This window comes from Aotus nancymaae, unplaced genomic scaffold (genome assembly GCF_030222135.1).
Source record: "Aotus nancymaae isolate 86718 unplaced genomic scaffold, 86718_ANA_hifiasm-v0.15.2.pri h1tg000022l_1, whole genome shotgun sequence".
Taxonomy (NCBI): domain Eukaryota; kingdom Metazoa; phylum Chordata; class Mammalia; order Primates; family Aotidae; genus Aotus; species Aotus nancymaae.
In genome coordinates this window covers 19,617,716-19,644,830 of record NW_026988435.1, presented here as the reverse complement: position 1 = coordinate 19,644,830, position 27,115 = coordinate 19,617,716, and the positions used below count along the sequence as shown (strand labels likewise).

Sequence of the window (27,115 nt, the reverse complement as noted above, 5' to 3'; positions counted from 1 at the left end):
GATATTATTTACATCATGATAATGTAAATAGTGACTAATGATTTAACAAAATAATTGTAAGGGAGTTGGGAAGTGAGAAGAGTACAGAATTCTCAAAGACAAAATCAGGAATCAATAGACAATGCCTAATGCATAAATCAAGAAAATACTGGTCTATTATTTAGAAAAATAAATCTAACCAACTAGAAACTTTTTTTTTTTTTAATATTGGAAGGATCAGGAAAAGAGTTGAAATAGGAAGTCTAGGAATAGAGATGGATGGGGAGGGTGCTTGTGTTTTCTAACTTTTTCAGTGCAAGCATTTTTATATTTGCAAAACTTTAAATGACATTTAGAAATGTAGAAAGGAACAATATTGTAGAAATGTGGCGATAATATCCACAATTTGGATTTGATACTGAGGCAAGCAAAAAAGCAAAATTAAGAGCCAAAAATTGAGGGAATAATAAACACTCTTTAGAAATAGAAATTGGAGAGCTAAACCTCCAAATCAAGGAGAAAATGGAATGTGCTTATGGTAGCAACTTTACAGATAGATGCCTTATCAGAAACAGGTGACTTAGTTCATTTGGACTGCTATAACAAAATACCATAAACTTGGGGTAGCTTCCAAACAACAGAAATTCATTCCTCACAATTTAGAGGCTGAGAAGTCTGTGATGAAGGCACCAGCAGATTTCTCTTCTGGTGAGGGCCTGTTTCCTGGGTCATAGATGGCATCTTCTTGCTATGTCTTCACAATATGGAAAAGTGGTAGTGAGGGATGTCTCTCTGGCCTCTTTTATAAGGGCACTAATTCAATCCATAAAGGCTCTGTCCCTGTGACCTAATTCTCCCAAAAGCTCTACCTACTATTACCTTCCACCTTGTGGGGTGAGAATTCCAACATACGAATTTTGGGACCACAGCCCCAAGGAACTTCATAGAAAGGAATATCATCAAGTGTGGATAAGTCTCATTTGTGCTTCTACTCTGATTACCTACACCCACTTTTGTAAGCATAAAATTAGAGACAATGATTATCATCGAGGGTAGACTTGAGGGCCAATAAGTGTCACAATGCGGTCGCTTGGGTTGGAGAAGGGTCTGACATGCAGATTTTTCCCCGTGGTGCTGAGTCTTAATTATAGAAAACGGTTCTGGATTGGTTGTAGATTTACTGGTTTCAAATTTTTTTACACATGTAATGATGGAACCAATTCTCTTTTCAACCAGCAGCCAACAACTCACTATTACCCTCTCCCTATCCCTTAGCATTCCTGACCCCAACAGTCAAATTAATCATTCCCATTTTATGCCAGGTATTTAGGTATTGCCAAGACCTAGTTGTGACATAGAGTGATGGTTATGAGCTGAGGCTTTGGACTGAATCCTGACTCTGCCACTTCCTACTGTGCAAACTAGACATGTTACCAAACCCCACCGGGAAGTTGAGGATGATAACATTAGTACCAGCTCGCAAAGATTTCTGTGAAGATTATATTGAAAATATTTATAAAGCACACAGCCAAATTTCTATTATGCAATAAACACTCAAGATGACAGTAATTATTAATATTACTAACTTGGAGAATAAGATTACTTCATGAATATTATAACTTTTAATCATAAATGGATTAAATTTTATTATTTATAATGCCAACGACAAAAATTGACCCTTATATGATTTTAAAACCACTTAGAAAGGACATACTTGTAATTTATTGAAGTAATCTGCATTCATTTTGAATCTTAAACTTTGTTAGCCTCCCTACTTTTTCCATTCACTTTGAACTGATACTACTCAGTTTTGGTACTCAGTCTTCTCTTACATTCAAACATCTTGTAAGGCATGCATGTAATCTATGGAGTCCTTTGTCTCCTCAAAGCAGTTTTATCCCATATGAATCTTTAGGTTCACCATTCATCTTAGAACATTGGTCCTTTTTACTTATCCCAATTATCTATTTCTTCTACAACCAAGATAATGAGATAATATGCTACATTATCTCTTTGGAAATTTAAAATAAGCAGTAATGTTCCCAGGCCAGGCTCTCCAAGAGGCTTCCCAAGATATCCAGGGTTTGACTAGCAACTCTAACTTATCAGAAACATAGTATTTTGAGCATATTAAGGGTGGATATTTTTCTGGGAACACATTCTGATTAACCACAATGGCAGTATTTAAATTTATAATGAGAAATAGCAATCACAGATTCCAGATACTTGATGTCTGTATGAACGCAGCCTTTGTCTCCTGTAGACATATCTACCCAAGGAGCCAAATCATCATTTATTCACAGAGCTTAAAATTAAAACAAAGGGACATAGTTAAACACATTTTTTGTTTACTGAAATCCAGCTAAAATTGCATGTCTGGAGAGTTAAGATACTCCAAGTTCACTGAGCTCTCTTTTTCTGGAACTCATCATTTTCTTGAACTAATCTTTTTCTTGAGCTTGCTTTTTCTTGAATACTTGAATGGATACTTCCAGTATTTGTCTCTGTTACTGTCCTTTTTCTATGTGAGGTAAATGAACTCAGATTCTCCCTAACCTCCCTAATTATTTAGAAGTGGTTTGGACATCACCTCATCACTGTTAGTTGAATGTGTAGGAACACTCTGCAATGAAACTCAGGCAAGGCCTTATAAGGAGATTTACCAGGCAAAATATTAATTTATCATGTAGACTTGAGGCAGGTTTTTAGAAGAAATTAATCCTTGTGATAGATATGCTTGATTTCACATCTTGTTGAAAACGGCAAACCTCAGTAGCTCCCATCTTCTTTCCACTTCCTGTTAATTGAATCAGAATTTTATCTTCCCCTGATCTTCCCAAAACATGAGCTTGTCATTTCTCAGAGGAGGTCACCAGGAGAAGCAGAAAAGCGACTGCACAGCTTTTAAATCAGTAACACATTAGAAGGGATTTCAAGAGCAGGGTAGAGGCTGGGTCCCTTAGAGAAAGGAATTAGTAAACAGGAAGTCCAGAGATAGAATGGGTAAATGGGTAAATGACTTTAGAGAGTTAGGAAATATAGGAGATTCAGGAGGAAGCAACTACTTCCTTCACCCCTCCATAGGCCAGGGGGAATATCCATCCCATCGTTTCTCTTAAACTCCCAAATCCAAATAAGGAGATGTTGAAGTATTTGATCCACGTATGGTAAGAATAAGCTAGACAACTGGAGGAGGGTACAACACCCAGGCCCCTCTATATAGCTTTGCACCAACATCTGAATTATTAAATACAGAATTGCATAGAATCTCATCAGATGCCAGTGTGTACTTATTTCAGAAAACCCTGAGTAAGGTAGAGTTTGTATGATATTGTAGGATCTCCACTTCCATGAAGTCACAAACAGGTAGGAACACAATATCATATCCCCACTCAACTTCTTTGTATAAAATTCTCTTCCCTGTACTATAGAAAGAAGCCTGCTCTGACAGGGCCAAAAAGAAGAGAGGAATTATCAAAGTTAAATTACTTTTATGATTGACTGCTTTTCTTAGTCATAGACAGGTTTGCATGGAATACAGTTCTTTTTTTTTAATAAAATGATTTTCTTATGTTGAATGTTAATTTCAGAGTTGGACTCTGTGATGACAATCTTATTTTGCTTATTTTCAATTTCTTGAAAGATGTCTTTCTGTTGTCCTCCTCTAACAAAGCACTTGAAGTATAGTCAGGAGTATTTTTGGTTAGAGTTAATAAAATAGCTCTTGGTCATGGTTGTCCCAGCAATACAGGAAGGCATACATAAGATTGTGCCCAACCAACTCCACATGTTAGAGAAGTTTTAACTATTAGGGCAATGCAGAGAATCTAGTTTGATTCTAAAAGATCTGACTTTAAAACCTTTCATTTATTGAACAGATGTACATGTCCTAAAATAAAATGTAGAGTAGGATTAATCCAAATTACTATCTAATTGTATTCTTCAACTTGATGGTACGAGGCAGACAGATGTAGATGGAGATCCTCAATGTCTCAGAATTGAGGTCATCACTTCGAATTTCCCATGATCTCTAGTTTCCTTCTACCTATGTTTAAATTTTATGATTTGTGTTTTAGCAATACACTAAATAAATATTTTTTGGATTGCTAAAACAATTCTTTTATGGCTCACCTTACTTTCCTGAAAAATACACCTTGATCTCTGTCATTTGACTGTAATTTCTTTAAAATTTTTACACATCATTCATGACACAGAGCTAGTACACAAAGTTTCATCCTGTCTGGGATGTAAGATCATTCAGGTATTGTAAAGCACCAAGATAGGGCTTTTGCAATTTCCCTATTTCAGAACACATGTTAAGCAATAGGTTTCCTAGTGGTTTAATCATGGCCAGGAGTTAGGTGCGCTCAATACTGACTCTTCATTTATGTTCTGTCCATCTGTGACGTTTGAGCTTGCTAGATCACTCTATGTCACTCACTAAATATCTCAATGTCCTTCAATTTCCATAAAATAGTACAGAATTGATAAAAACATTTCCTACCTTGTCACTTGATCTTTTTGGAGATCAAGAAGTTTAAGATAGTTAGATAATAAATGGGATCTCAAATGTCATATCTGTCCGTTAACCCCCACAAAACATTTTTCTTGAGTGAAAAAAAGATTGGAAAATTCCCTTTCCACCTGTACTTGAAGGAAAATACTTATTTTGTTTACATTTTAAATATTTCTTCTAACGTTAACAATGGTGAAGTGCCTAGAGATCATAAATGGATGTTTTTTTCCTCTTCAAGCTGCTTGAATATAACACTTTTTAAAAACTGCATCTAGTCCAGATGTGGGTCTCATAAATGTGAGTGTTCTCTATTTTTGTTAGCATTGTATTATAGAAACATTGGAGAAATATAACCTATAACAAGCACCACCTCAAACTTGTTGAAACTTTATGCTTCTTTAGGGTTCACAAACATTATTTGACATAAAACATTACTGAAATGATGAATCATCTAATAAGTATGTCCTTTATTGATATTTCCTTTTATTGTCAACAAAACTCTTACCATGTAGTAAATACAAGCATTATCATTCTCATTTTGATTGAATTCCAAAATTAAATTTTTATTTATAGATGAAGAAAAGGGGGTATGGAGGGTGCAAATGGTTCACTTAAAAATGTATTTTTTATGACTTTCAATTTCTTAAGAGATGAAACAAAAGATTTTCCTAGCCTATTGTCTTAATCCAAGCCCAAACTGAAAGTCTAAAGGATGTATTTCTAGGGAATTACCCAACCTCAGCATTCTCAGGTTTTCCAGTGTTATCTCTCTGTGTCAGTATTTTGAAAATACTGGCTCAATAATTCTGAAAAATTAAAGTCTGCTTTTATTATCTGGTAATAAAATAATAGGCATATTAACCATAATCTTGAAAAGTGTATTCCTTCAATTCTGTTATAGAAAAAAAACAGGTTGTTTTTAGCTAGTCAAGAGGTTTGACATATCGTCAAATAGCATGTAATAGACGATCAATTTAATATTTATTAAATAAATTATTGAAATTTGAATCTTATTTGTTAAATGAATTAGTAAAATTTGAGCCTCAGGGAGGAGGGGCTTAGAGGTATGAGGGAAGTTTGAGAAATAGAATCAGTTGATTTGTCACCCAGACAAGCTGCTGATTAAGAATATGGCACTACTGACTTTCAACCCAGAGTATTTATAAACAGAAATCTAGGTTTATTTTCTTAATCTAGGTTGTTCAAATAGAACCAGCATTTCATATATTTTGCAAGTATCCCTTTGGTAAATCCCCAGTTAACAAGAAAGCTTGAACTTCTTGCTTTTACTTCTGGGTATTTTGCTTTTGACATTATAATAAACATTTTACAACCTTTAGTTTGATAAGGAAACTCTTAAGTCATATTAGCTCTTCTAGGCCTATTAAATAGATACTCTGGGTGTTTTATTTGGAGAAACCATTGATCCATTGGATCATTACCAAGAAAACAATGATCAGAATATGGCATAGTTTGTAGCACAAAGACATATAGTTAATTGGGGATTCTGTTTAATTGATTTCTTTGTTAACCAGCACTTTACCACATCTTAGTACGTTAGAAAAGTAATGTATGCATAAGCATTTACTTTTGGAGTCATGTTCCCATTTATATTTAGAATGGGCCTAATCCATATTTTAAAGTATATTCATACATGCTTTAAGTAGGATTAATATTGTTTAAGGTCTAACTTATTTTATCTTCTAACAGTGTTTATTTAGAAATATAAAACTGACTACCTTGAGTATTCTTTTATGTTTTTAAAAATAGTAGAAAGCCAATATTTCCAGTTTTATTTCAGTTATTGGCTCAGATTTTTAATTTTTCTACCTATGGAATGCATTGTAGATTTTTACCTTTATATAAACCAAGAAAATGAGTTTTGTTTTGGAATCCTTATGGCTCCTATAACTGCAGGTGTGTCTAAGTGTGAGACTTGGAACATACCTCATAGAATATAGCAAGACAATAAAGAGTTACCAAAGAATTACTGTAAGAAAAAAAAAAATTACCCATGTAAATGTTGAAGTCATATCCTGACCAAAGGAGGAAGTGGCAGGTCCCTGGGCTCAACCTTATCTGATGCTGTACATTAGACAGCACACTGCTGACTGTTTTCAGTTGTTTCTGTAACAGCAGCAAGTGCACTTACTAGGAGTCTGAATTCAACATGCTCAAGAGAAAGCCATCCAATGTTTCAGAGAAGGAGAAACATCAAAAACCAAAGGTAAGGTAATTTCATACATAGTTAAATAAAATCACGCTATTTAATAGAAAATAAAAACATACATGTGTTTGAACACACACAGTGTTCTAATCTGTCAGTCATAAATCAAACATAGGGTTTAATGCCTTATGGCAAATACAGAAAAAGTAAATTGCAAAGTTAGATTTTAAATCACACCTAGCAATTATTGTCTCTGTAATTTTGTCTCATAGTGCATATTGGAACATTTACATCTGTAAATGAAGTTTGAGTTCAGCTCAACTTCAAGAAAATCAATTTACTGGTCTCTGAGTGTTTGATATTATAAAATCTCCTTGCATGTTTTTAATGACTGTGAGATTGTCAACGTCTATTAAACAGTCTACTGAATGAATTTTATCTCTTAAAAAGATTAGTTCTTCAAGATAGAGTTATGAGAAGGTCGTAAAATGGAAATGTTATGGTTAAATAGAAGGCTTTTCTCATTTCTGAATGTTAAATTATGATAGCTCGTTGTAGAGATGTATATTTTCTATTCTCTCTCTTGAACGAATGTTGTTACTACACAAAAATTGGGCTGTGTTTTGAGAAGCATCAAAACCCCATATATTGGTAGATTTGGCAAATTGGTAATATGTGGGATGTTACTCTGTTCTTTGTCTTGACAATAAGTGCTACTTTTAAAAATAAGTATAACATGGGATAAAGTTTAGATTCTACTGTAGAACTCTAGATTTATTAATAACATAAAACAACTATTCATAAAGTACCAATGTCAGAAAATTTCTCCAATACCTGTACATTTCTTTTCTTAGGTAAATACAATTTTTACTCTCTTTCTGAGATAAACAATAGCTGAGTCCAGATATTTTTAAAGGATTTATTTATTGTCTATCAGTCTTTATTTGTTAGGCACCCATTTTCAGAGAAAGAGGTTGGTTTCTTTCGTTGGTTATGACCTTTTGAATTGATGAGACATTGAACAATGGTCAATATTTTGAAAGTCTTTGGAAGTTACCATCCAAGTTTTTCTGAAGGAAACAAAAATAAATGATTTCCAATCTTTGGAAACTAAGAATAAATGATTTTCAATATTAATCCTTTCTGACACAAATGCATGATAATGGATGGACAAGCATCTTTAGTTTAAAATATAGCCAGATAACGTATCATAATTTCTTTTTCCCTAATGAAAAACTCAAAGTAACATTTTCCAAAGATTACAAAAAAAGTTTTAAAAACATGACTTGTGCTTCTATTTAAGATTAATTTAATATAACATTTACTTGATTAAGTGCAACAAAAAGTTGACAATAGCAGGTTTAGGGAAGATCATAAAAGTTAATATGGAGAATGATATTCCTCAAAGTATTTAAATCTAAAGATAGATTATTTATTAAAGACTGTATTATATAGTGAGTTAGTATCATATTTATGACATTAAACTATTTTCAAAATGATACTTTACTCTATCATTATCATTTGGCTTAAGAGCAGTAACTATTATAATACAGGTGGAGTACTGTTAATCTTGACCTCCTTATTCATAAAATAAAAAATATATTTGTAAAAATATACATTTTTGAGCAAAACATATCACAGAAAATAGTCACATTGAAAACACTAAGTTTTGTTGTGAATGAATTCTTATTTTCATGACACAGATGATTCATTCTGTATGAATTTAAAGAGATGTGAGTATAGATGCACAGGTATATTTTTCATACATTGAACTGGATCCTTTTAACATGGAAGTGATATTTTTCCATTTATAATTATGTCTTAAAATAACTCTTCTTTCCTATTAATTCACATTCATTTTGCTGGGTAATTTTCTTTGCATATTATATGAATAAAGAGTAGTATCTGGCCAGGTGCATGGGCTCATGCCTGGAATTCCAGCACTTTAGGGGGCCGAGGTGGGTGAGTCACTTGAGCTCAGGAGTTCTGGACCAGCCTGGGCAACATGGCAAAACCCCATCTCTACAAAAACTGCAAAAATTAGCTGGGCGTGGTGGCATGTGCATATAGTACCAGCTATTCAGGAGGCCAAGGCAGGAAGATTGCTTGAGCCCAGGAGAGTGAGGGCTACAGTGAGCCATGTTCCTGCCACTGGCCTCCAGCCTGGGCAACAAAGCAAGACTCTCTAAAAAGAAAAACAATTTGCAGAGGTGGATGCTATGATGATCCCTATAAATAAAAGACTCATAGAAAAAGGAGTGCAAATCCTTTCATTTACTGAAAAGGAATTGTGTCTAGAAAGGATCTATGTTTAGAAACAGAACCCTCAAAAAATTGGTCTGAAATATAGGGAATCACTGTCTTCACTGATTACACACCAGACATTAGTTTACATTTCCTAACCCAGAAACATAAACTCTTCGTACTATACTCTCTGAAGTTCTGAAAGCGATTTTCTTTTTTTAAAAAATTATAAATGCATTATTAGGGTAAAAGTTGACAATATTAAAAAGGAAGAAAATATGTAATTATTTAGCTTTTGTTAACTGTCATTGCTTCTATTTCAAGCTACCTAATGGACAATTCAAATGCAATGTGTATTATAACTAACGTTACCTCAAATAAAAATGATGAAGCTTTTCAATTGAAAATTAATGGAAAAAGATTTTGTTATTAGTATTTTCAAATAGGTCCTACAGTTATGAGAAGGTTCAAACATTCATGTATATAACATGTAGCAATAGATTTTGAGTCCTATATCAAAAATAATTTATTTTCTTATATTCCTAAACCTTATCAATTAATATATTCATGAATTTAAAAAGAGTAAATCCAAATACATGTTAAAATGCAGTTTTACCATATGTAGTCTTATCATTAGTGTACCCCCTTTTTATCCTTTATTTCTCTGTTTTTCTATTTTTGGTATAGGTTTTCTCTTTTGAATAACTCATAATTAAGATCAGTAACATTCAAATGTATTGTAAGACATTTATAGTATAGGCTGAGAGCCGGAGACCAGAGATATTCTGTAACAGAAACTGGTAAATTCTTGCAGAATTATTACAAAACAAATCCATTGTATGTACTGGAATGTTAATAACTTCTAAGGGTTTTAATGCATGTCTCAGAACTCTTTACTGTATATAGATAAATTCCAAATTAAAAAAGAAATAAGATGACTAGCAGTTAAGTATTCTATACTTAGGTTAGTTACACACACACACAGGGGAATTGAGAACGTATATATATGTGTATATATATGTATATATACACATACATATATATGTTTTGTACATGTATTGAGAGAGAGAATTGGTAAAAAAAAATATATATATATACACACACACACACATACACACACACATACCTGTTTCCTTCATGTTGAAGGGGAGGGCTACTTGTACATTATCGTAATTCCTTAACTGAACTGGAATATACATACATGTATATATATATATATATATATTCACACATGTATATATATACACGATTCCATTACCTCCCACTGGGTCCCACCCACAACATGTGATAGTTATGGGAGCTACAAGATGATATTTGGGTAGGGACACAGCACCCAGCCATATCACCTGGGATTAAAAATAAAGCCAGAAGCAATGGTTCCATCGATACGGTTGTGTTTACAAACATACATGCAAGGTACTGTTATCTTTCTTCTTGAATTTTGTTTTTACCTTGGAAATAGGGACTTGCTCTGTCACCCAGGCTGGAGTTGCTGTACTGCAATCATGGCTAACTATAGCCTTAACCTGCTGGGTAGGCTCAAGCTACCTCCCATCTCAGCCTCCTGAGTACCTGGGACTACAGGCACCATGGCACCAGCCCAGCTAATTTTAAATTTTTTTGTAGAGATGCATTCTTGTTATGTTGCTCTCAGGCTGGTCTCAAACTCCTGGGCTCATGTGATCGTCCCACCTCAGCCCACCTCAGCATTCCAATGGGCTGGGATTACAGGCATGAGCAACCACACCTGGTTGTTTTACCTTCTTACTACTAGTACCCACTACTGATAGTGATTTTAAAAACTTTTAAACATATACTGGATTCAGATTTGATGAGATGTTATTGCATTACACTCTATAAATGCTTAAATTACATAACATAACAATTTTCCTTGCTTATTTTTTCAACTAAAATGTTTTATTTTTCTATATTTATTGTTTGTTTATTTTCATGTCAGTTACTGTGCTCACACTTTTTTATACACTAATTTATTTAATATTTGTAACAACTGTGAGAGAATCACTCTTATTCAGCCTTATACATATAGAGCCTAAGGCATAAGGAAGGTTAATTACCTTGAAGAAGACACAGTTAGATGAAAAATGAAACTAATGTGAAATACGTTAATTTCCAATACTTCTGTTTTTAATATACTGCCATTATAAGCAACAGGACTGTACACATAGTATTTCTGTTTCCACATGAATTGCCAGCTAAACTTTACGCAGATCAGGGAGACCATGTGTTTAAGAGCCTCTGTGAGTTTAGAGATCCTCCATTCCTGTCTTCGACTATGCGGGAAGTTCATCAAAGACATCCCTCTAGGTGTCCACACACCTGTCAACACCTACAATTGTAAAACAATTTTCTTTCTTTCTTTTTCTTTCTTTCTTCTTTCTTTCCTTCCTTCCTTTCTTTCTTTCTCTTTCTTTCTTTCTTTCTTCTTTCTCTCTTCTTTCTTTCTTCTTTCTCTCTCTCTTTCTTTCTTGACAGGGTCTCACTGTGCTTTCTTTCTTCTTTCTTGACAGGGTCTTACTGTGTTAGCCAGGCTGGAGTGCAGGCACAGTCACCACTCACTGCAGCTTCAGCCTGTCTGGGCTCATGTGACCCCCCTGCCTCAGCCTCCTGAGTAGCTGGGACCACAGTTCTGCACCACCATGCTCAGCTAATATTTGTATATTTTGTAGACATGGGATTTCTCTAGGTTTCCCAGGCTAACAACTTTCTTAATATTCAAATACTCAAAAAAATCATGACCTAATATTGAAGCAAGCATAACCACATATCTTCCCTCCACAACTAGCATAATACTTTGAATGTAGTAGACTCTCAATAAATATTTGTAAAGTGAATTAAGTTTCTTGAGTCTACTCTAGGAGTGTCTAATATTTTGGCTTTCCTGGGCCACACTGGAAGAAGAAGAATTGTCTTGGGTCACATATAAAATACACTAACACTGACGATAGCTGTTGAGCTAAAATTAAAAAAAAGGAAGAAAGAAAGAAAAGAAATCTCATAATGTTTTAAGAAAGTTTATGAATTTATGTTGGGCCACATTCAGAAGCATCATGGGCTTCAGAGTTACACATCCTTGGTCTACTACATATAGCCTGGTTCAAATATGGATACTCACTGGAGCTATGTACTTTTATTGTCTCTTTGTAACAAGTCTGTTAATATGTGTATAAAAATGTTTGTGTATAAATGCAACTGTAACTCGTTTTAAGCTTTATTTTAAGAACTCTAATATACTCAGTGTTACTGGGGGAAGAGCCACTGTTACCTAATATAGACCTTTGGTCCAGGTCAAAGAATATGGAAGAAACTTTGAAAATAGAAAGAAATAGACCCCACAAATGAAAGTTAGTAACTGTAATAACTTGGCCTTTACTTGGCAGGGATTAATGATCTATGTTAATAAATTTTAGCAGGTTTTTCTTTGAGTAAAGGACATTCAAGTACCATTGTTATTTTTTTGAGGGAAATGTTAGAATAATGACAGTTCTGGAAACAGCTTTTTTTTAAACCATTCTTTTTAATCTAAAGTGCATACTAAATGAGACACCATTAGTGTCACAGATGCTAATTTTCACTAGCAATGACTGAAGTGGCATTCTTTCCCATTTGCATTTGAGCCTAGCAATGATGAGAGGTGATGAGTTGATTATGAGCTGTTTTCACTGCACTGCCTGCTGTGCAAATTTATGCTCCTAGACAAGGATGACACATAGTTGTGCCATTAAAGAGCTTTTTTCACTGTTTTTTGTATCAAAGCTGCTAAGATACATTTTTAACTCTTATCTAACCAGGTATAAGAAAGAGAAGAAGTATTCATATGCACTCGTGCTTACTTGAGGCCAGGCACTTGCCCAAGGTGTTCATGTCCATTATTACATTTAATCTTCTCAGAACCCAGTGAAATAGACATTATTTTTATTTCCAATTTACCAAGAAGGAAAAGCCCCATAGATGCAAAATGTTTTCCCCAAGTTAAAAGATTTGGGATTTACAGCACAGCTTTTCCGATTCTAAGCCTGTGCCTCTCTCCCTCTACCCTCTATTACTTCTTCATCTGGGGTATAATTTTTGTTGAATATTTGGCTTTTCAAACAGTTATCTGGAATAAAATATGTGATATAAAATGTAGGTGATATATTAGATTTACTCTTTTCCTATTTAAAAAATGGTGGCTATAAATAAATATTTATTTTAAATTCTATTACCTCCCTCCTCTCCAAAAACAAAACAAAAAAACCAGATCTCTCAAAAGATTGTCTTCATATTTGTGTTTACTTAGCATTGATAACATTATTTTAATATTTGTAGTAAATTATATTGCAAACATAAACCAAATAAGACAAGTTAGGAGAAAATGGAGTCTAGAATACGTTAAACTATCTCTCAAGGTTCAACAAGGCAGACTTGAATCTAAGAACTTGCTACTTACAGTCATACAGAGCAACAGCACTGGCATTCCAGGAACTTGTTAGTAATGTGCATTTTTCAGTCTTTCCCGGACTATGAAATCAAAACATACATTTTAACAAGATACTTAGCAGTTCTGTGAGCACTTTAAAATTTGGAAATGATGTACTAGATTGATGGTTTTTAATCTAGGCCAAATATTTGAATCACTGAAGAGCTTAAAAAAAATACTGATGATTGGGGTCCATCACCAAATATTCTGATTTACCTAATATAAAATGTGACTGGGCATCAGGAATTTTTAAAGTTTTCCAACCTGGTAGCACATTTTTCTACTTTTCAAAAGCCTTAGAAGTTAGGTCACTAATACATGTATTCATTCATTCAGGTATCCTTCACCGCAACAAGTTATCTATTAAATCTTTTTTATGGACAATATGGGCAATACACTGGAGATACCAAGGTGAACAAAACAAAGATCCCTGCCCCAATAGGACTTACATTTACTGGGGATGACAGACAATAAACAGGATAAATAAGTTAAATGTACAGTGTGCTTGATAATGATAGGTCCCAAGAAGAAACAAAATTTAACAGAAAAGAAGGATTGGAATTATGAGGCACTGGGGCAGGCTTGGTGAGAACCGGGCATTTGAGGATAGACTGGAAGAAAGTGAAGGAGCTGGCCTTGGGATTGGTGTAGGAAATTGTACTCCAGGCAGATGGAAGAGCAAGTGCAAAGGTCTTGAAATGGGACTGTCTCTGGTGTGTTTGAGAAACAGTGGAGCAGAGTACACAGGGGGAAGAGCAGCCACAAAGAGCTGGATCACAGAGGGCGTTCTAGGTCATTATAAGAATGTTGACTAGTATTGAAAGATTTTTGAGAAGTGGCAGAATCTGGCTTATAGTTTAGCGGGTATATTTTGGCTTTTGTGTTTCAAATATACTGAAGGGAGTGAGACCAGTTAAGAGGCTATTGCAGAAACCAGGCGAGAGATAACTGTGGCTCAGAAAAAGTAACAGCCCAGTTGAGTTGGATGTTGAAAAGACTCTAAATGTGGGATCTATTTGTACCTATTGTATCCATTTAGATATGATTAGGAAACTTACCACATGCATTCTAAAGACGGCAAACAAAGTTTCCACTGCCCTGTCCCATTCTTCCTTCCAGCTGGTGTTTGCATTCCAAGAAGAAGTGGCCTCATTCCATTGCTTATTGCCACCAGAAATTCACCGCAAAATTGATGTCTCACTTTCCAAAAGCTTCTGCTTCTTCCTTAAACATACAATTTTCCATTGGATTTTATTTCAATTTGTAGTTCACCTTTTAAATAATTTTTAGCCTTGATCACTTCACTCCAAACAAAGCACTAATTCATTTTAGCTTTTCCATTTTACAGAATATGAATCTTTAATCAAGATTTACCCCAAGCAGGTAGCAAAAGTTTGGGGCCAAATGTATTAGCTATACTTGAAAAGTGTTCAGACAATATGCAGAAAGATCAGGAGATGAATAGCTAGAGAAAGCACAGAAGTAGAGCCTCCCCTTTGTTTGGAAATTTGGATATTGCATTTTATAGGAAGCATTATAAGGTCAGACTTTACTAAGATGCTGGATTTGTTAAAAGTCAATTTAATCAGGCACTTATCTCTTTAATCTTTCTTTGTCTTGCTTTGGAGATAAATGGTTTCAAAATTCCTGAAAATTGCGTGTGTGTGTGTGTGTGTGTGTGTGTGTGTGTGTGTGTGTGTTTACAATAATGGAATCAAGTCTGTATTCTACATAGCTGTTTCCAAAGTTAGCATTACCAAACGGATCCATTTCTCTTCCTTTCTAGTGTTAAATATTTGGATGAACTTTCAGAAACAAGACATTCATATTAGCTTCCTAGTAGGGAACAAAAATGTCCCCTATTAAGAATTGATTAATAATAGAAGAAGTTTTTAAACTGTCTCTGTTGGTAGATGAAGTGATTCTTGCATAGATAGAGCTGTTTGTCACCACAAGCTGGCTAAGTTCCCCTCCTTTTATGTAAAGGGCTTTGAGGTTTTTCACCTAGTCTGTATTAGTTTGCTATGGCTGCCATAACAAAACACCACAGTCTGAGTGGCTTTAACAACAGGAATCTACTTTCTCACAGTTTTGGAGACTGGAAGCCCAAGATCAATGTGCTGGCAAGGTTGGCTTCACAGAGAGCTATCAGGGAAGGATTTGTTCTGGGCCTTTCTTTTTGACTTATAGATGGCTGCCCTTTTACTGTCTCTTCCTCTGTGCCCGTGTGCTCCTGAGGTCTCTCTCTCTGTGTTTCCTGACATCATCTTATAAGGACACCAGTAAGAATGGATTAGGTCCTACCCTAATGGCCACATTTTTTACCTGATTATTTCTTTAAAGGCTTTGTATCCAAATATAGTCATGATCTGAGGTTCTAGGTGTTAGGGCTGCAAACATATGAATTTGTGGGAGTTAGTTCAGCTCGTAACATAGTCCATGAGCTTGTACTAAATGGAAGTGAGGATTAGGTTTTTGGTTGCTTCTTTCCTTCCAATTACTCTAGATCCTTCTCCACTTCCAGTTGACCAATCCCCTAATGCTGCCAGCCCCAAATTTGACTAGCCTGCCTTTTGCCTTCACTCTCCAGTCTTTGCTATGCTTCCCTTCCTCCCACCTAAATGCAACTCTGCTACCTCCCATAGACTTCCATTAGGAATCATTTGAAAAGTAAAAAGTAAAACATCTGTTCAACTCCCTTGATTAGTGCTTTCTGGCTACATATTAAAAGTAATTACAAAAACCGTGATTACTTTTGTACTAACCTAATATTAAACTCATCTGGGGCATTTTACAAAAATACCTATGTCTGGGCCCTACTACCAGATCCTTTGGTTTGGTTAGTAGAGTCCCATGTTCCTATGATCTGACCACTCTCATATGTGTCTGTCTGTGCTTCTCTTACCCTAAAATGCTCTGTGCATTTTTTTTCCAACTCATGAACTCTTATCTAATAGAATTTCTAGGTGGATAGTCATTACCTCAAGAAAGCCTCAACCAATTACCCCAGAACAATGTATTCGGGGCAGTCTGGCAGAGCAGAAGGCAACATGAACTAAAAGCATAGAGACCTGAGTATGAACATCTTACTTGATATTTCTTAACCAGGGGACTTTGAATATTTTCTTAAGCTTCTTCAGCCTCATTGTGGTAATCAGGAAAAGGGAAAGTCTTAAAACCCGTCACATAGGGCTGACGTGAGAATTAAGTAAATTACCATATGTAAGCTTCCTAGCTGGTAGTACATGTCCACTTCATAATCTCTCCCTCCTTTCTGTCTTCATAGTGCTTGTTCCACACTTCTCTGTGTGTTTTTTTTTTTTAACTCATAGTTTATTTCAGTATGTGCTACCAACCAGATTTACCATCAAGAACAGAGGATCAGAGGATGTATCTTACTCATATTTGTATCCCTGGGATTTTTGTGGAGGATTCAAGAGGGATTGAACTCAGTCTACCTAACTTTCAGATTACATTTGCTTTTTATTCCACTTTGGCTACCACCAAAAACATTTATAGTATAAAACATAGTAGTGATTTCTCAAAATATGTATAGTGAGTGTGAAATGACTAATGGATAATATTAGTCATCTACAGAAATAGCCGGCTCCAGAAGATAGTTTGTAAATGGGTCACTGATAAAGATCGGGGCAGCACCCACATCAAAATGAAGTAACCATTCCTAGACTCAAAATAATCAAACATTGTAATGCCATCTGTCTTAAGGAAAAAAAAAGTATTAGCAAATGGGTGTTGCTTTGCAGAGACCCTAGAAATGTGTGGGAGAGTAGAAATTTGCCACTGTGTCTGCAAACAATGCAAAACAGCTGAAGCAAATATCCCATTTGGCTGGACAGACTTCTTCCCTTAGGTAAGATGTGTAAGTAAGGCTAGGAGAAGAACTTCATGTCTCTAGTTTTAATACCATTTACTTGACTTTACTGTGACCACTACATGAATCAAACAAACCTCCAGCAATGATCTGGTGTCCTATGTAATGCTTCTCTTAGGGGAAACAATTTTTTGATCAGTCAACATGAATATGCATTTTTCTTGGCAGATGAAATTCTCACAGCAAATTAATGCTTGCTTGGTTAGTATTGCCATTTTTGATATCTTATCAGTTTGGTTTATGAATTAGTCACCCTGAGGTTGTATTATTTCTTCAAGCTTGAAAAATAAAGTTCCCATGCTTGTTGCGGTGAGGGCCCGACCCTGGACATAGAGACATGATACCTGACCAAGGTATTGGCTTCCTAGAAGGATTGAGCTAAGTTGCCAACTGGCTTCACTTCCAGGTACATTTTCTCTACATAAGTAAAATGAATACAATAACAAAGTTTCTTTATTATGTTTTTCATAGTTTTAACAGCTTGAATTCCCAGAGTAAGAGTCAAGTCAGATTTACCTTGTATCAAAATCTACATAGTGATATGGTGTTAGTCTTAATATTTGGTTAAAAAGAGCAAATTGGAATTTTCTGGTTTTTTCCCCCCAAATACTTTACATGGTTATTGCTATGCTACTAATATTTTTAATTAAATAAAAGTAGCTGGGCATGGTGGCTCACACCTGTGATCCCAATGCTTTGGGAGGCTGAAGTGAGAGGATCACTTGATAGGAGTTCAAGACCAGCCTGGGCAACATAGTGAGACTTTGTCTCTACAAAAAATAAAAAAATTAGCTGAGCATGGTGGTTTGCACATGTAGTCCCAGCTACTTAAGAGGCTGAAGTGGGAGGATTGCCTGAGCCTAGGAGTTCAAGGTTACAGTGAGCTATGATCACATCACTGTACTCGTCTTGGCAACCGAGCAAGACTCTGTCTCAAGAAATAAATAATAAAGTAATAAAATCTTAAATATATACTTTTTTAATACTTATGATTGTAGTTTCTTTATATTGTTAGTTATCACATAGTGATCATTGTTTCTTTTATCTCTTGTTTGATTTGTATGTTAGGACATCTAAAACTTTCAAATTACTTTAATATTATGACTATCTCACTGTATTTATTTATCAATTATGAAAAAGTCATTGCCAATAAAACAAATGTTTATAACTTTAAAAATATAGTTCCTTCAAAGATAACTGTTCTACAATTACTGAACATTACGTTATAGGTCAAGTAATGATCATAAACTGAGTTCATTTTTGCCACTACTCTTACATTTCAATTCTGCTATTAACCCCTCAATGGACTGAAATATTCATCTAACCAAATCCCAGTTTGCTAAAAGGTAAATAAATATAATTGACAATTAAAAAATTATAGGACACTATCATCTCTTCCAAACATTCTAACATGAACTTACTGTTTTTTTCCCATCCATTCTTTCCCTATTTGGGATTACATACCATATATTTGCCCCACATAAACATGTCTGTTCTTACTAAGAAAAAAAAGTGTTTAAATTCCTAAGACTAGTGGCAGCGGGTGCTGCCTGAGATGGGAATGTTTATAAGCTTTATGATATTAACTGCAGCACTCAACCTCAGGTGGCATAAAGCATGCAAAAAAGAACTTTCTGTCAGTTTTATTATTTCTAAAAAGGTTCCCCTTGAAGCAGAAGACTGACCTTGCTCAGCTGAGCTGACATATGCCACTGGATTAATGGTCGAGCTCTGCTGGAGGGAAGCTCACGGAAACATTACAACTCCAGAAGCTGGGCTGGCGGTGACCATTAATCAGGGGGACCAAAATCATGCATCAAACACACTCATTTAAAAGTAGTAAAAATGACTAAAAAAAAAAACTTTTTGAGAATTAACTTATTGTTTGTCATTACTTGTGTTCAAGGAGATCACAGAATGACTAAATATCCCCTGGGCAGACCTTTAGAAAGGTTACTGCGTACCCAGAGGCCAAGTGGATGCCGAGAACTTTTAAGGGAGTTTTTGTTCCAGAAAATTTGATGGGAACCTTGGTTAAAAGGATTTTGCTTTTCCAACATAATTTTCATCTCTTTAACCATAATTTCAAAGTAATGGGTACTAAAATTTTTGCCTTTTTGTGATAATTTTATTTTATTTAAAAAACTGAAGTGACTGGAATTTAGTAGCGTAAATATGAGATGGGTAAACTGTTAGGAAATATTTCAGAACACTAAAGTTTTGTCAACATATTCAATTATCACATATGTTTAAAAGTTTTTAGGCTTAAAAGTACTGCACATTCTTCCATCATGTTAGATAATAAAAAAATTTTCAAGATTTCCTCTCTCTCTGATTATAGAAAAGAAAAAAAAAAAGGCTTACATCTAAGACCATGAAAGAAATTGCTCAATTTAACTTAGCTTATAATAAGTTACTCTTTTTTTTTGTGTGTGTGTCTCCTTTGATTATCTTTTGGATAAATGACACTATACAAAATACATATGATAAATCTTATTAACAGTACAACAAATAGAAAAATCAGTCACTTATTACCAAAACCAGAATAAATTATTTAAGTTTGTGGTTAATATAGTAAAGTCTATTGCAATCAGTATTTCAAAGTTATTCTCTTAATTAATAGTTGCTTTTTTAAACCATCATCTTCAATATTACCTTCTATTAGCCATATCCTATACAGCAGTATTATTTAGACAGAATTATTTATTTGTAGAATTATTTGGTTTTGAATTTAGTTACAGAATTAAAACAGTTGATAACTATGTGACTAGTTAAAAATATTATTTAATATTCTATAATAAATAGAGAAATAAAATATGCACAGAACAGTTAATCTCCAAACTTATGGAAGAATAATATATATATATATATATATTTTAAATTGAAAATTTGAGTCATCCATCCTTTGAATTGCCCTCCCTTTATCACTAGATAACAAAATTAGTAATGCAAAATTTGCTCAAGGAAATTACTTGAGTAGAGATGGCAAATGCATAAAACATGTTACCCATAATTCCTCATTCATTCCCCACACATCCACTATCTTCTGTAACCACTGTGGACACAGTTAATCATGACTTTTTAGCTCTGAAAGTGGCTTTGGAACCCTTCTCAACGCAGCTCTCCATGAAAATTTGACAAACTATCCATGCTGGTGTATGCACTGAAAACTTTTTGCCAATTTTAGTTTTGAGAGATAGTTCATCCAGACAATAAAAAATCCCAGTGAAATATTCCTATAACAAATACAAAACTTTTTTATAGTGACCTAAATGATGTTTATTAGAGACTATTTATTTCTCTCCCATGAAAGTTTGGGAGAGAATTATATTAGATACTAGACAAATTTTTTTTATCACCCAGTGATCTATTTTATATATAGCATACGTTCCACTACTTTTGCTACTTATCATAACTTTAGCAATCACAATCTTTGGATTTAGTGATTATTTCTAAAGAGCCTCTTTTTCAACAATTATACAAATCTACTAATTTTTGAAAATGGTTAAGTGAATTCAAATTATGTTGATTTCAGCTAATTTTACTCCCAAAATCTGAGATTATTTTAGTGTACCATTATGTAGACAAACTATAAATTAAGTAGGCACAGGCACTCAGAATGCCTTTCATGTACTAAGTAGTCAATACAAATAAGAATAAATGAATGAATGCAAATTTCCAAGTTGACATTTACTATAGATCTTAACTTCTTTTATTTTGTATATGAATATAATCTGCTTATAGGAATTGATTCTTTATTTGTGTACCTTTCATTGGAACATGATTCTATTTAGTTCTTATGGGTTGGAATGATTTGGTCCATGGCACCAATACAGTATACATTTCTCTCAGGGTTGACTCTTATTTATTCATATGGACAGAGTACAAAGATGACATAGAAGCTGCTTAGAGTATTTATGTTAAATTACATGAGGCAAACCCTTATGGTCTTTAAACATCAACAAATTATTGTCATTAGTTGTAACATGATTAAGTTCTAATTTGTTTCCATGTAACTGTGAGATAGATGATTTTTGACATTTAACTTGAAGAGTAATGTGGGATTTGTCACTTGCTATGGTTTTGCCCAAGCCTCACAACCATAGGATTTTTATCCATTGGAGCTACAGCATGTAATAACAGTGGCAATTAATGTGCACTAAGACGTTCACTAAAATGGCATCAGAAAAGGGTTTCATAAGGAAGATGAGACTTAATCCTGCCCTCAAAGAGAAGGCTGGGTTTAAGTAGGTGGAATAAAAAAAGACCAATATTCCTTGAACAAAAAACAGTAAAAGCAAAAGCTTAGAGATATAAATGAGTTTGTCTATAGTGACCAGCAAGAAGTATTAGAAATTCTGCTAAATCATATTAACCAGCATTGCCTGATACCATAAGAAATCACAAATGCACTGCATACTGAGTATGGGCTTTATTTTGTTGACTGAGGAAGAGCTATTTAAATACTCTGAGCCTTAGTTCTCCTCATTTGTGAAGTGGAGAAATTAATGCCTAACTCAGAGGGGGACTGTGTTTATCTAATGAAATAATTATAGTTATATAGCATGGCATGGAGTTTGGCAGATAGAAAGCTCTTGGTAACAGTCATGGCAATGTGGAGCAAGCTTTACATTTTGGAAAGAATAAGATACTGAGACATAGTACTGTAGATTATTAGAGGGGCAAGAATTTAGGGACAAATGATCTGAAAGTTGTTGCATTGGTTCAGGAATTAGCACACACTTTAGTAAAAATAAGGAAAAAAAAACCTACAATGAAATTTTGAGAAAGAATTGAACATATATATAGGCTGGGAGAATGTGCATTTGTGGTGTATTACATTCTACATCATGTGTCCAAACTCTCCAAAGAGAGCAATGAGCAAATACCATTTTCAAATGGGGCTGGTGAAGGGTTCAGAGGTAGGGCCAAACTAGATCCTCAGGGGGAGCAAGACATTGGCACAGAGCCTTTGGTTGGTACATCTGCCTTGCAGTCTAGAGGCAGGCAGAGAGTGCTAATGGGCTGGGGCAAGCATAAAATTGGGTTCCCTGGGGAAATTCTTAAAAGATTTCAAGAAGTGTTGCCATAATAAAAGAGTTCCAGGAGGACCAAGAAGTACCATTTATTTATTTATTTTAGTATTTATTTTAGTGGTATTTATGGGTTTAGCAGTTAAAGAAGAAGAGGGAGAAGGAATCAAAAGTGCACAACAACACAGTTATGCACCTTACCCAAATATTAAGTCATGCTGGAGATGAGATCTTGTTTGAAGACCCCCAAAGTTAGTGGCTGGCTAAGAATGAAAATGAGGGTCAAATTCTTCTGGTTTTGGTCAGAAACTTGATTCAGATTTCTACATAGACTCTCTAATCTTCATTCATGTTCATAAATACAGGCTGGTCAGTATTCTAGAAAACCTGGTTAGTTTCATTCTCTCTATGAAAGTAACTTTGTCATAATTTTTATGCTGCTCAGAAAGCAGGTCTCTTTGAAAGAAGACAGGATCTAGATTCTGTAATGGAATGGCATTATGTAGGAGTGAGTAGGCCCAGCAGAATTTTCACAACAGGGAAAACAAATTGAGCAGTTCATGGTAGTGTAATCGTGGCCACATTTTCTAAAGCTTTTCATTTCCTTTTTAATAGCTTTCTAAAGAATTAATGATACCAATTCTTTTGCCATGTTATGCTTTTTACCTGAAAAAGTGATATTTAAAACATATGACAGCATTATTTAATTTTAATGTTTAAAACATATCAAAATATTATTTAAGAACTATTTTCAAGTAAAATAGAATTTTGTAATTTCTATTCCATTCCCAGAAGTATAGCATGACTTACAGTCTATGGGTACATTGTAAATAGTGGGAATGAGATATGGTTGTAAATTTGAGTCCTTTTTACTCATCAAACTTGTTTTGTTGCATAAAATAGGCTGATATGAATAACCACTTACAGAGGTTATGGATCATGCTGCATTGATTTTTTTTTTTTTTAGTTCTAGTTTCTTTTCTTTGGGTAATCTTTAAAATGGTTTCAACTTGCAGAAAACATTTCTAGTGTCACATGAACTTCTGAAAGAAAATCTTTAGTATGGAAATTTTGACAAAACTTTGTAAAACTGTGGTGGAGTCAGAATCTGCACTTCTTACAGACATTTTTCAGTTGATAGAAAAGTTACTGAACCAGAGAGATAGACTAGCTTTTGTTCTTAAGAGTCCAGATGTACATTGACAATATTTCAAGCATTGATACGTGTTTGAACTTTGGGCTGCCTTTATCCCAGGATAAAACGTTAGTGTCAAAGGCAAGGCTTTACAACTCTAGTTGTCTTTTAGCCTTCAGTTTCCTGACATCCCACAGAAGTGTATTCCTCTGGCACCACATGGCACTGAGGCAATTCTAATTGATTATTTTAAGTGAGTTAAATTTGTTCAACCTCTTCGAAAGATCTGAGCACCTGAGTTAGTTAGAACAATTAAATCCTCGAGTGCCTTTGGATAAAAGCTGACAAGCTTATTGAGATTTAGCATTTTATTATAGTAGAATATTCATACAAGGGTGTGCTGAAACAGAATTCTGATCTTTGAGTATATTATTAACCAACGCTCTTTGTGTAGTATGTAGAAGAGGTGAAAATTTGTTAGCAGGGTGTGTGCAATTTTTAATTTGCCCGCATATTTCAAGGTACTACAGATGTGTGACTCACATATGCAAATTTTTTCTTTGAAATAGACTGTGAAAGTTTTCCATCAGCACCTTACCCAAATATTAAGTCATGTTGGAGATGAGATCTTGTTTGAAGACCCCCAAAGTTAGTGGCTGGCTAAAAAAGAAAATGAGGGTCAATTTCTTCTGGTTTTGGTCAGAAACTTGATTCAGATTTCTACATAGGCTCTCTAATCTTCATTCATGTTCATAAATGCAGGCTGGTCAGTATTCTAGGAAACCAAGTTAGTTTCATTTTCTCTATGAAACTAACTTTGCCGTAATTTTTATTCTGCTCAGAAAGCAAGTCTATTTGAAAGAAGACAGGATCTAAATTCTGTAATAGAATGGCATAGGGGAGGGTCTAACAAGGTGGAGAATTTTTTTTTTTCCAAATCAAAAGGATTTTCCCAGCACAAGGGTGGAGAATTTTTATAAAAGAACTTTTTGCAAGTTCTGGGTCCAACAGTTTCCTTGTTGAGAAGAGCTAGATGATATTTAAGAACAATGCCAGCTTTATATCATGAAACAACTTTCTGTAATAATTAGGTTGTTTTGCAAAACTAGAGAAGAAAGGCGACTAATTAAAAATCTTAATTGCTTTTATATTATTTATTTGATTGCATAGAAACACACATACACGAATGTGTTCAAACACCCCAGCTGACCCTAGTTCAGAACTATTTTTGTGTAAGCCAAGCGGATTCTGTGGAAGAGGGTTAAGTGCACCATGTTATTGCAGATAGTCTTCAAAACAGCAATCCAAGGTCACATGTTTATATCAGAAAGTTAGTTGTACTAAAATGAATTTAGGAAACACAACTTTATTTTCTTCCCTGTCTGTTTGTACTTCCAAACAACCTTGATCTAAGCTATATTATGATTTTTTTTTACAAATTGATTCCCTATTAAAGTTATGAGACCACTAAATTTTATAAATTATTTTTAGCTATTATATAGAAATATTTCTTTTTAAAACCCAACATTTTATTATGGAAAATTTTAAATATATGCAAAAGTAGAGAGTAGTAAAATCTATCCCCATATATCCACCACCCAGCTAATCATTCAAGAATGGTCAATTGTGTTTCTTCCTTACACCCACACATTTGCTGCTCCTCACTACAGTATTTAAAATTGTAAATAAGTGAGTAACATTACTTCCTTAACATCAAATAGCTAGTCACTTAAAAAATTTCCCCAGTTGTCTCTTAGTTGTTTTTGGTATAGTGGTTTATTTGTTCTATATTTAAACAAGATTCATGGGTTATATTTGGTTGATCTGTTTCTGAAGTCTCTTAATTTATACTTTACCTCTCTCTTTTTTTTATTTTTTTACATTGATTTGCTGAAGAAACTCAGTTCTTTTGTCCTGTATTTTCTTGTCTGTATTTTTTCTGATTGACTGTATCTTCTTGGTATTATTTAACATGCTCCTTTGTCTCTTTTTATCCTTAAATCTGGTAGCTAGATACAGAGCTTGGTGTGATTGCTTTCTTCCTTCCTTTCTTTCTTATAAACAACATTTCATTAGTTGTATTTGGTGCTCCATCACAAAGCATATATTCTGGTTATCTCCCTTTGTGTGATTTTAGTGTCCATTGATGATCATTGCCTGGATCTGACATTGCATTGGGGGTTTGCTAATGGTAATCTTATCATTTCATTATTTTTAATTGATTAGCTGAAGTATGCACATATATAGAGCAATTTCCCCTCATCAACTATAAATATTTAGTTGATGAACTATTTAGCTGACGAAACAGATTTCATACAGGAAAGGCAGATTAAATGTCTAAGTTGTCCCTTTGTAAGTTTTCAGAATATAATTATGACATTTCCCAATGTAACAGATGGATTTTTCTTTTTAGTATCCTTATGAACTCAAAATATATTGCACTTTTCTCCAGTTTACTTTTTCAACTTACACTATATCCTAGAGGTTATTCTGTTGCATATAAAAAGATGTATTTAATTTTTTTACAGCTACATACATTTGCATTGTGTAGATGTACCATACGTTATTCAACCAGTATCCTCTTGATGAACATTAGGCTTTACATCTTTTTCATAATATGAAAGTGCTACAGTGAACGTTGAAGTGTAAACAATACATATCCAATTGTATTTCTAGCAAAGACATCTAGAAATGGAATTCTTGGGACAAAGGGAAAATGTGTGTAGAATTTTGCTAGATATTGCCAAATTTCCCTCTATAGGTATTATGCCATTTTATAAATGCATTTTAATTGCATAAAGAAAGACTGGAAACAATTGTATAGAATATAAAGACTAAATATGATCTAATGTCAATAAACACAAAGAATTATATAAAATATATGTTGTGGCCAGGCGCGGGGGCTTACACCTGTGATCCCAGCACTTTAGGAGACTGAGGTGGGAGGATCTTGAAGTCGAGAGATGGAGACCATCCTGGTCAACATGGTGAAACCCCGCCTCTACTAAACTACAAAAATTAGCTGGGCATGGTGGCACATGCCTGTAGTCCTAGCTACTCAGGAGGCTGAGGCAAGAGAATCACTTGAACCAGGGAGGCGGAGGTTGCAGTGAGCGGAGATCATGCCCCTGGACTCCAGCCTGGCAACAAAGGGAGACTGTGTCTCAAAAAAAAAAAAAAAAAAAAAAATATATATATATATATATATATATATATATATATATATATATTTTGCATTTTTTATTTAAGCTCCTTTTTGACAGTTATTTGCTTAAATAATAACTGTCTTGATAGGAACTTCTATCATAAGATAATGTTTACTAAGTCCAATACATTACAATTGTATAATGCAACATTATCAATATTCAAACACATTCTCATTTATTAAGCACTTTTAGGAAGCAAGCTTTGTTTCCATATAATTCACCTTGTTATCGTAAAACTTGACAAGAACAGAAGTTACAAATGTGTTCATTGTTCAGACCTCATAGTAGACATTAGCCCCTTTTTGTCATAAGCCATAATCTATACATTATGAAACCATCTGAGAAACTTATTTACTATCTTTTAAACTAGAGAATGATGAAAAAATGTAAATGTTCTTTGAAATATTTAGATTTTCTTCCTAAGGGTGTCTTAGCATGGATTGATATACTCCTATGGCATAAAACT

General features: G+C 34.3%; 1 protein-coding gene across 2 annotated transcripts in view; it reads left to right on the top strand.

The window, feature by feature from the left end:
• SAMSN1 (SAM domain, SH3 domain and nuclear localization signals 1) overlaps positions 1 to 27,115 on the top strand; it is a 162,232-nt gene that overhangs the window by 92,169 nt on the left and 42,948 nt on the right. Inside the window, exon 1 of one of the 2 annotated variants that reach the window (XM_012444764.2) lies at positions 6,588 to 6,722. The exons of the other annotated variant lie outside the window; for it this stretch is intronic. Within the exon in view, the coding sequence (XP_012300187.2) occupies positions 6,666 to 6,722 (57 nt within the window). The 5' untranslated portion in view covers positions 6,588 to 6,665. Of the gene's footprint in view, positions 1 to 6,587; positions 6,723 to 27,115 lie in introns of those variants that run through there. 2 annotated transcript variants of the gene reach the window in all.